General features: G+C 35.7%; 2 protein-coding genes across 2 annotated transcripts in view; one reads left to right on the top strand and one right to left on the bottom strand.

The window, feature by feature from the left end:
- The window catches only part of REC114 (REC114 meiotic recombination protein), a gene marked incomplete at both ends in the record, with an annotated part of 113,109 nt that overhangs the window by 80,207 nt on the left and 20,818 nt on the right, over window positions 1-12,084 (bottom strand). The window contains one exon of the mRNA XM_079699367.1: window positions 3,647-3,736. Coding sequence (XP_079555493.1) covers window positions 3,647-3,736 — 90 coding nt within the window. The remainder of the gene's footprint in view (window positions 1-3,646; window positions 3,737-12,084) is intronic.
- Window positions 7,973-8,278, top strand: LOC307050912 (small ubiquitin-related modifier 1-like; the record flags this gene model as incomplete). Its single annotated transcript, XM_079701179.1, has 1 exon — window positions 7,973-8,278. The coding sequence occupies one exon, from the start codon at window positions 7,973-7,975 to the stop codon at window positions 8,276-8,278; it is 306 nt and encodes a 101-aa protein (XP_079557305.1).

The raw sequence follows: 12,084 nt of genomic DNA, 5'->3' as shown, positions 1-12,084 counted from the left end.
GGTGCAAAAGAATGGAGCAGAGATAAGGAACAGGGTGGGCCCCTATGTCTGAGGAAGCCAAACTGCATTAATGTCACCATTCGGCAAAGACCCATGATACTGACAAGGAGAATTAACTATGTGCTAGGCATCCGTCAGTCCACCATCTGGGATTCTACATTCAAAGTTGAACAACAAATCTTACCTCTTGGCAGCTGATACAAGCCCTAACAGTGGCAGATAAAGCACAACTGTACAAGTAGTGCTACAATTTTAAAAGTCACAAGGAATGCAAAGATGACTTTGCAGGTCATCTCACATTCAAAGATAAGGCTATCTTCCACTAGAGTGGAAAGATGAATCATCACAATACACAACTGTGGGATGCTGCCATATTATAACAGAATGTGTAAGGGATTCACCAAAAATTCATGTCTTTTAAATATATTTGACCTATTTGTTTATTACTGTTTCTCCCCACTAGAATGATGACACTCCATGATGACAGGGATTTTTGTCTTTGCTGTTCACTGCTATATCCCTAGCACCTAGTACAATGCCAAGCATACAGTAATTGTTAAGTGAATAAATTATGCCTATGTAGATATTCAGTAAATATTTGTACAAATTCATTATGTCAATGTAAATGATGTAATAACCTTCTCTTACATTTCCTTTCTTGTACAATTTCTCTGATTGGAAGTTAGTAATTGTCTTGTTTCTTTATTCATTTTGTTTCTAAATACCAATTTAAACATAAACTTTCAATCTACAAATATAAATGCTATAGAGGATGTGGAGAAAAGGGAACCCTCCTACACTGTTGGTGAGAATATAAACTGGTGCAGCCACTACGGAAAACAGTATGGAGCTTCCTTAAAAAACTAAAAATAGAGTTACCATTATTATCCAGCAATCCCACTCCTGGGCATATATCCAGAAAAGACAAAAATTCTAATTTGAAAAGATACATGCACCCCAATGTTCATAGCAGCACTATTCACAATAACCAAGACATGGAAGCAATCTAAATGTCCATCGACAGATGAATGGATAAAGAAGAGGTGGTATGTACAATGGAATATTTTATTACTCGGCCATAAAAAGAATGAAATTTTGCCACTTGCAGCAACATGAATAGAACTAGAGAATATCATACTAAGTGAAGTCAGACAGAGAAAAACAAATATTATATGATATCACTTATACTTGGAATCTAAAAAATAATACAAATGAATTTATTCACAAAACAGAAACAGACTAACAGACATAGAAAACAAACTTAAGGTTACCAAAGGTGAAGGGGGAGGGGAGGATAAATTAGGAGTATGAGATTAACATAAACACACTACCATATTTAAAACAGATAAGCAATAAGGATTTACTGTATAGCACAGGGAATTATGTTCAATATCTTGTAATAACCTATAATGGAAAATAATCTGAAAATATGTGTGTGTATATATATATTTACTTATATATATATAAAACTGAATCACTTTGCCATACACCTGAAATTAACACAATACTGTAAATCAACTATACTTCAATTAAAAAAATGAACTTTCAAGCAAGGAGATTCTTATTTCTCCTTTATATATTTCTTCATTCCAAAAGTTTCCTACAATATGTGTGTGTTTATGTGTATTCAGAATAAAGAATGTATGCATTTTTATAAAATTAGAGCTTTTGGAAAACAAGGTTTAAAATGTTAATAAATGCATATCTATCAATAATTATCTTAAATGTCAATGGACTATGTGTTCCAATCAAAAGACATAGAGTGGCAGGTTGGATAATAAAACAAGAGCCTACAATATGCTGCCTACAAGAGACCCACTTTAGGGCGAAGGAAACACATAGATTGAAAGTGAGGGGACGGAGAAAGATATTTCATGCAAATGGAAATGACAAGAAAGCAAGGTTAGCAATACTCATATCAGACAAAACAGACTTTAAAACAAAGGCCGTTCGTTTAAAGACTTAAACGTAAGACATGACACCATAAAACTCCTAGAAGAGAGCATAGGCAAAACATTCTCTGACATAAATTGTAGCAATACTTTATTAGGTTAGTCTCCCAAGGCAATAGAAATAAAAACAAAAATAAACAAATGGGACCTAATCAAACTTATAAGCTTTTGCACAGCAAAGGAAACGATTAAAAAAAACCAAAAAGACAACCTATGGAATGGGAGAAAATATTTGCAAATGACGCAATTGACAAGGGCTTAATCTCCAAAATATACAAACAGCTAATACAACTCAACAACAAAAAAAACAAACCCAGTTGAAAAATGGGCAGAACACCTTAATAGACATTTCTCCAAAGAAGATATACAGATGGCCAGTAGACACATGAAAAGATGCTCAACATCACTAATTATTAGAGAAATGCAAATCAAAACTACAGTAAGGTACCTCACACCAGTCAGAATGGCCATCATTAAAAAGTTTACAAATGAAAAATGCTGGAGAGGGTGTGGACAAAAGGGAACCCTCCTACACTGCTGGTGGGAATGTAAGTTGGTGCAGCCACTATGGAAAACAGTATGGAGGTTCCTCAGAAAACTAAAACTAGAACTACCATATGATCTAGCAATCCCACTGCTGGGCATACACCTGGACAAAACTCTAATTGAAAAGGATGCATGTACCCCTATGTTCATAGCAGCACTATTCACAACAGCCAAGACATGGAAACAACCTAAATGTCCATCGACAGTTGAATGGATAAAGAAGATGTATATATACACATACATACATACACACACACACACACACACACACACACACACAAAGGAATACTACTCAGCCATAAAAAAAATGAAAGTTTGCCATTTGCAGCAACATGGATGAACCTAGAGATTACCATACTAAGTGAAGTAAATCAGACAAATATCATATGATCACTTATATGTGGAATCTAAAATATGATACAAATGAACTTATTTACAAAACAGAAACAGACTCACAGACATAGAAAACAAACTCATGGTTACCAAAGAGGAAATGTGAGGGGATAAATAAGGAGTTTGGGATTAGTAGATACAAACTACTGTATATAAAATAAACAATAAGGATTTACTGTACAGCACAGGGAATTATATTCAATATCTTATAATAACCTATAATGGAAAAGAATATGAAAAAGAATATGTATATATATGTGCAACTGAATCACTCTGCTGTACACCAGAAACTAACACAACCTTGTAAATCAACTTCACTTTAATAAAAAATAAAATTAAGAGTTTTATAGAGGACTCTATCAATTGATAATAGCATGCTTCAAGTTTTCTTTTAGCTATTTTCTCAAATCTATCCCTCTGCACATGCTCTTTATTCTATCCGGAAAACCCACACCCATCTCTTTATAAATCTAACCTGTCTTCAACCCAATCTCCCCAATGAAGAATCCTTTATAACACCGATTAATCTCAATCCTTTGATCCACTTTGACTCCCAATAAAACCCTAAACCCCTTTAGGGCAGGAAATATTCATTATGTTTTTTTATTTCCCACTGTTATAGAACATTCAATAAATGCTTAATTAGTTGAACCTGATGAATTTCAATGAGACTGAAGAACCTTGACGATACAAAATTAATGTAAAGCTACAAAGATAAATATATCTACATATTAAACTATACGCATAAAACCTACCAACAGTGTCTGTCCTTGGGAAATGAAGAAATGACCCGATATAACTATGGTGAGAACAAGATGCCCAGATTCTTCACTGGAGTCAAAAACCTTGAAAAAAGAGAGAAATGTGTATAAGACATTTCTGTAATACTAATAAACTTATAACCAAACTATCTTCTCACACTGATCTTCCCACTCTGAATGTTCCCTTTCCCTCATTTAATCGGTAATCAGTCCCCTATAGTTTCAAGTTTTCCTCATATAAGGGTTAACAGCCAGGCTTTTATAAAATATAACTAAAACCAGTATTTTGAAACAACAATAGTAAATGAAGAATCAAGAGACATGTGGCCTGAGCCAACCACTTTTGAATTACATTTTAATAAATCATGAATTATCTGTGAGCCTCAGTTTCCTTTCTGTAAAATGGGGATAATGCTTTACAGGTTGTCATCAGACTACAGAGTCAGTTTCTTTGCCACATAATCCATTTTTCAAAACCCCTCAAAACTTGGTGTTTCCTTTGGATGAGCTTTAATTTGTAATGTCACTCTTAAAAATAGGGTGCCCCAAACTGACCATAATATTCTTGGTGTGATCTAATTATCTCCATTACTTGCAGTAATGAAGCCTATAATTACATTTATCTTTTGAGGGGGTAGTCCCATTGAAGAGTGATCTTACATCAATAAAACCCCCGGAAAATTCATCACCTATGTTGGTAAATCATACTTTTACTTTCTGCATCTGAACCTAAACATAAGACCTTGCACTTACCCCCATTATATTTTATCTTGTTAGATTTGGTCTACAGTTGTGGTGGGGAGTTGAGGCAATTAAAGCAAAATGTCAAGGAGGTCATGACTCATAGATATTTAAGAGTGGGATTTGGGTCTTAAGTGACTACACTGTATAGGTATCTTTAATATCATTGATAAACACTGTTAAGGTAAACATCCTTGTATAACTAGGATGAAATTGTAGATTCACCTTAATGCTCAAAGCTCAAAATAATTAACACATACCTAACTCAAGTATACCTTTATAAGGTTACTGCATTCTATTGAGAAATAATGTTCTATCTTATAGCTCCATATGTGGGGTTTGAAGCTTCATTGCTATATTTAAACTCAAGATTTCCTACTGAGTTTTCTCTAATTCACTTTAAATTCCAAACTTAAAAATCGAATAACATTTTAGATGTCAAGGTGGGTATGCTAAACCCTGCATTATTTCTTTCAGTGGTTATTATTCATCCTCTTTCCCAATATTAGGAATTCAGTTATTTGTACAACACTCTTCCCATTATAGTTTAAACAGATTATCTTGTATGTTTCATGACCATTTAAAACCTCAAGAATAGCTAGGAATGAAGCATAGAAACTATAGAAACTGGAGTCTGTTAAGCAAATTCTTTGGGAGGCAATATTCTAACATAACAGTTTAACTATTTTTTTTTAGAAATATAACATATATCCCCAAAAGTGTCCAACACTCAAATGAACAGTTCAATGAGTGATGACAAAGTAAACACACAATCACCATTCAGATAAAAAAACAGAAGCCTTCCAGAAGGTACCCTAGTGCTATCTCCCAATCACTATCTGCTCCCTCCTCCCTCTAATATCCATCCTGACTTCTAACACCATAGTTTTTTTTTTTTTTTTTGCGGTACGCGGGCCTCTCACTGTTGTGGCCTCTCCCGTTGCGGAGCACAGGCTCCGGACGCACAGGCTCAGCGGCCATGGCTCACGGGCCCAGCCGCTCCGTGGCATGTGGGATCTTCCCGAACCGGGGCACGAACCCGTGTCCCCTGCATCGGCAGGCGGACTCTCAACCACTGTACCACCAGGGAAGCCCCTAACACCATAGTTTAGTTTTATTTATATGAATGGAATCATACAGAATTCTTTTATGTCTGGCTTCATCAATGTTGTTGCATATACCTCAGTTCATTCGGTATCATTACGGTAGAATACCATTCTATGATTATACCACAATTTATTTTTTCATTCTTTTGTTGATGAATATTGTTTTCCAGTTTAAATCTACTGCAAATAATGCTGTTATGAACATTCTTATATATGTCTCTTGTTGGGTAGAGACACTCATTACGAAGATGCCAATTCTTTCCAAATAATTTTATTGTTTTTTCTCCCCTGCCCTCCAAACTTTTACATCTTTTTTTTTTTTTTTGGCCGCACTGTGCACGCGGCATGTGGAATCTTAGCTCCTTGAGCAGTTGGAAGTGCAGAGTCTTAGCCAATGGACCACCAGGGAAGTCCCCAAACTTTTACATCTAATTGACCACTCAACATCTACTTAAAGGTCTAATAGTCATCTCAAAATTAACAGCCCCTAACTTGAAGTCCAAACCTTCCCATTCATTCATTCATTGAATATTTACGAAGTGTCGAGCAAGTGGCATCTGTTGCCTGTCACCAGGTGTAGAAGTCCAAGCACTTCTGCTCACATCTTGGTACTGGAGTCACCATGGAAAACAACACAGTCAAGCAGTGGAGGGAACAGCACTTGACTCACACAGAAGAAACAGAGCAAGATCAGTATCAGTACTGGGGGTTGCTTCCCCCATGGCCAACAGTGGGAACCTAGGTAGCCATGCAGGGCAGCTGGCCTGCACTCACCCCTCATGGCTACAGCACAATGACTCCTCCTTCTCCCGCCAGGGGACAGATACAACAATGGGGCTGGTCAGGTGCCATATGATGCTTAAGCAGAACACAGGAGCACAGGCTGTGAGGACTCTATTTCTTGCTAAGTAAGTGTTCCAGGCCCAAGGCCCATTCTTACAGCCGAGAGAGGGGTTTGCAAGACTGCATGCCCAAGACTGTCTTTCATAACACAAAGCACCTACCATGGACCAGGCTGTTGTAAGCTTTTGACTTCCACAGTTTTCCCATCTCAGAATATAATTCTATCTTTCCATTTCGTTAGGCCAAACTGTGGAATCATTCTTGAATCCTCTACTTTTTGCATACACATACCCATCAGCAAATCCTTCAAAATATGCAGGATCTAACCACTTCTCACAGGTCTGGTCTGAGTTGGGATCATCTCTAGTGGGATTATTATAATAACCTCCTAACTGGCTTTCTAGTTTCTGTTCTTGCTCCCCTTTTCCAACACATTTTATTCTCAATACGGTAACCAGAGTGATCCTTTTAAAACCTAAGTAAGTCACGTCATGTCATTTCCCGTTCAAAGCCCTAGAGCAGCTTTCCATCTCATTCAGACTCATGCAAGGTGTTCCACAATCCATTACCTCTCTGCTCTCATCGCCCCTTTAGGCCACTCTGCTCCAGCCGCACTGGCCTCTGCTGCTCCTTGAACCTACAAGGCACATTCATGATTATAAAACTCAGGGCTTCTCTATCTGAAATTGTCTTCTCTTAGATCTAAATGACTCACTCCTTGATCTTTTTCAGGTCTTTGCTTAAATGTCATATGCTTAAATGTCACCTTTCCTGACCATCCTAGTGAAAACGGCCACCAGCTCCCTGCCCCATTACCCAAACCAGATAGTTCCCATTCCCTTTTCCAATTTTGTTTCTTTATATTTACTTATTTATCTGTCTACATATCTTCTTTAAAAGAAGATTGACGTAAGGGATTAAAAACAACACTCAATGAATCCAAATGAAGAATAAGAATATAAAGGGAAGAAAAGGTGGGACAAACACAACGCAAATAGCAAGATTACACACTTACACCTAACCCTTTCAATGATCACATTAAATGTAAATGGCCTTAATCAGGATTAATTTTGCTTCTCAGCTACCCGTTTTCTCTTCATTATTTTTCAGTGAGAATACATGAAAAATTACTAAGAATCCTTTTCTGTTTCCTTATTTATTCTTTACACACTTCCCGCTCTTTTTTTCGCCCTCTAAAGAGATTTTTTTAAATAAATTTATTTATTTTATTTAAAAATTTATTTATTTTATTTAAATAAATTTATTTATTTTATTTTTTTTTAATGTAAATGGCTTAAACATCCCAATGAAAGGCAATCTGACAACAGGATGAGGAGACAAGGCACAACTATATATAAATATAAAAATATGAAGAGGTGAAAACAAAAGGGTGAGAAAAATATATACCATGCTAATACTAGTCAAAAGAAAGCTGGAATAGCTATTAATTTTAGGCAAGACTACCAAAAGGTATAAAGGTCACTTCATAATGACAAGGCGTTAATCAAGAGACATAATTATCCTAAACATTCACGCCCCCAATAAGAGCTGAAAAATACATGAAGCAGGCAAGGTTCTGCCTACCCAAGGCCGCTGCTGTGCAGAGACCCCGGGGGAAGCCACCGTCACCATGTCTGACTGGGAGGCAAAACCTTCAACTGAGGATTTGGGGGATAAGAAGGAAGGAGAATATATTAAACTCAAAGTCACAGGACAGGAGAGCAGTGAGATTTACTTCAAAGTGAAAATGACAACACATCTCAAGAAACTCAAAGAATCATACTGTCAAAGACAGGAAGTTCCCATGAATTCACCCAGGTTTCTCTTTGAAGGTCAGAGAATTGCTGATAATCATACTCCAAAAGAACTGGGAATAGAGGGAGAAGATGTGATTGAAGTTTATCAGGAACAAACAGGGGGTCATTCAACAGTTTAGATATTCTTTTTATTTTTTTTTATTTTCCCTAATCCTTTATTTTTAAAAATAGTTCTTTGTAATGTGATGTTCAAAACAGAATTGAAAACTGGCATCCCTTTAAAACATCTGGTAATTTGCATTCTAGTGTCTATTATTCATTATTGTTTGTTTTCACTGCGCTGATTTTTGGTGATCAAGCCTCAGCCCCCTTCATATTGCCGTCTCCTTTTTAAAAATTACATATGTGCACAGAGAGGCCGCCTTCCAGGACTGTCCACTTTCAGGCTTGTGATAATACCGACTAATGCAAGTAATCATAATGACTTTGCAGCTGGCCCTGAAGTTTTAGCATGTGACTGCTTCACTCTTGGACTATGACTTTCAGTGGGAGATGGAAGTTTTTCAGAGAACTGAACTGTGGAAAAATGACCTTTCCTTAACTTGAAGCTACTTTTAAAATCTGAGGGTCTGGACCAAAAGAAGAGGAATATCAGGTTGGAGTCAAGATGACAAAGGTGGTGAGAATAAATGACTAGCTCCAAAGATGGCTTCACTGAAGAGAAAGCATTATAAGATGAAGGACAAACCTTGTCAGAAGATCCCAGAAAAGTTCTAATTTTCCTTAGCAGTTAAAGTTATTCATGCAGAAGTGTATACAACAGAACACTGCTCTTTTTGACTTTATTTGTACTTTTTGGCCTGGGATATAGGTTTTAAATGGACAGCGTCAGTACCAGCTTCATTAAAATAAACAAAATATTTGTAAAAACCATAAAAAATACATGAAGCAATAATTGATAGCACTGTAAGGAAAAATAGGCAAATCCACAATTATAGTCAGATTTCAACACCCCTCTGTCAATAATTGATAAACAGAAAATCAGCAAGCATATAGTAGATGTGAACAACACTATCAACCAACATGACCTGATTGACATTTATACAACACTCCACTCAATATCAGCAAAATATATATTCTTCTCAAGTGTACACAGAGCACTTACTGAGAGAGACCAAATTCTGGGCCATAAAACAAGTGTTAGTAAATTTTAAAGTATGTTCTCTGAGCACAGATTAAATTAGAAATCAATAACAGAAATATCTCTGAAAAAGTCCCCAAACATTTTAAAACTAAATCATGTACTTCTAAATAACCCATGGGTATATAAGAAATTAAGAGATAAATCAGGAAGTATTTTGAACTGAATATAATTCACCATGTCAACAAAATAAAAGAAAAATCATAGGATCACCTCACTAGATGAAAGAATATACAAAAGGCATTTGACAAAATTCAACATCCATTCCTGAGTAAAAAAAAAAAAAAAAATCAGCAAACCAGGAATTGAAGGAACTTCAAGCTGATGAAGGGCATCTATGAAAAAACTATAGTTAACATCATATTTAATAGTGAAAGACTGAAAGCTTTCTCTCTAAGATAAGGAACAAGACAGGAATATCACCACTTCTATTCGACACTGTACTGGAGGTTCTAAACACTGTAATTAGGCAAGAAAAAGAAGTAAAAAGCCTTTCCTTTCCAGACTGGAAAGGTAGAAGAAAAACTGTCTTAATTCAGACAACATGATCATTTATACAGAAAATCCAATTTATTTCCCTAGAACTAATAAATGAATTTTAGAAAGATTGCAGGATACAAGATCAATAAATGAAAACTAAATTTATACAAACTAGTAAAGAACAACTGGAATTTGGAATTTTAGAAACATCAAAATTTATAATAGCATGAAAAATATGAAATATTTAGAGATAAATATGACGAAGTGAAAGATCTGCACACTGAAAACTGACAGAAATTTAATACATAATAAATATATGGAGAGTTATACTTTGTTCATGGATAGGAAGATTTAATATTGTTAAGATGCTGAGGTAGGCAGAATAATAATCCCCACCCAAAGGTTCCTGTCCTTATCCCTGGAATGTACGAATATCTTATCTTACATGGCAAAGGGGACTTTGCAGATGTGATTAAGTTAAGGATCTTGAGACTAGGAGAGCTGGATTATCTAGATGGTCCCAATGGAATCCGAAGGGTCCCTACAAGGGAAAGAAGGAGGCAGAAGAGTCAGAGTCAGAGAAGGAAATGTGACTGCTGGCTTTGAAGATGGAAGGGTGGTACAAGGCAAGGAATTCAGGCAGCCTCTAGAAGCTGGAACAGGCAAGAAACGGATTCTCCTCTAAAGCCTCCAGAAGGAATGCAGCCCTGCTGACACCTTCATTTTAGCCTCATAAGACCTATTTTAGACTTCTGACCTCCAGAACTGTGTGCAAAGCATAAACAAACTAAGTTTGGGTTTTTGTAGGCCACTAAGTTTGTGGCAATTTGTTACAGCAGTAATAATCAAAAATTCTAAATTCTTTTGTAGAAATTAACAAGCTGATTCTAAAATTCATGTGAAATTCATGAAAAGAGACCATATCCTGAGCATTTAAGTCATTTAACATTAACAAACTACTCACTATGTACTGATCTCTCTTATAAATGTTAGGGAAGGAAAAAAAAAAAAACATAGAAGGGAATGTCCCTGACCATGAGCTTCACTGATTCATTTGTTCATTCAACAAATATTTATTGAGCACCTAACAGATGCCAAGCATTTTCTTAGATGGGACACATCACTGAACAAAACATTAGCTGCCTTCATGGAGCTAATGTGGGATGCGATGCAGGGCAAGGGTACAGAAAACAGTAAAAAATAAATATAATTAGTGGCACACTAAGGGTGAAATGGTGGGAGCAGTCAACCCTAGTACAGGCAATAAGGGAATGCTTTGTTGAGAATTTATAAACAATAGTCAAACTGACTAAAAAGCAGCTGCTTTTTATTACTACCATGAGCTAGCAACTCTAGTCAATGTCACTGATGAAATACCCCTCCCTGAAAAAAATCTTTTGTTGATCTAAGTTTTAAACAATTGCTACAGTTGCTGCTGAGTTTAAATAATACACATGTAAGTTTCAAATTATCAGATTTTTATTATTTATTCTTTAATAAATGTTGTTTTCTACATAGACATTCATTTGGAAAACTCCCAGTTATAAAGCTGGCCCACATACATGCAGACTTAGCCACATACATCTGTTTCAAGAGAAGCTTATAAGGCTTTGACATACTTCAAGCTTGCCTAATGCAAAGTTCGTGTCTCAAACCCTTTCTTAGGATGCACTTCACTTCAACCCTGTGGTACGACACTCTTCTGCATTTAAACCATAGATTCAAAATAAACAATGATAGCACAGGGACTGTAAAGACCAAGAAACAGGACATGAGTTATTACAATGCTGTCATTTTATGGGACCTTCTTTTCGGCATTTATATTTGTGCTTAAAATTTTAAAACAACGAAAGTGCAAGCAACGGGATGGAACATTTTTGTTTGGCAAATGCAAATATTAGTTCACACTCAAAATATGTTACTAAATTTGAATAATACCTTTAATATTAAAATATTATTCTTTTAAACTGTTAAATGTTTCCAAACTAAATAGCAAAAAAGAGAATAAAACATATCAGCAATTTTATCATTAGTTGCCTAGATTGTATGTTTGGAAATTTTCAGTATTATTTTTTAAAATCACTTATTAGTTAAAGAGAAATCAATTCCATAAAATATCAGCCTCTAACCAAAGAAGCAAAGTTCAGACATTTACCTAGATATAAAAAACTGGCTAAACATTTGTGCTTTTTTTCCTGCCTTATACTATAGTGTGCGTTTCCTTTTTCTTATTTATCTTACTGCCATGCTTATAATAATGAATCTCAATAAATTTCACTGTCTGCATAATAACTAATTTCATTT

Source organism: Hyperoodon ampullatus (genome assembly GCF_949752795.1).
Source record: "Hyperoodon ampullatus genome assembly, chromosome: 3".
Classification (NCBI taxonomy): Eukaryota; Metazoa; Chordata; class Mammalia; order Artiodactyla; family Ziphiidae; genus Hyperoodon; species Hyperoodon ampullatus.
The sequence above is the reverse complement of the archived record's forward strand: the minus strand, read 5'-3'. Positions and strand labels throughout refer to the sequence as shown.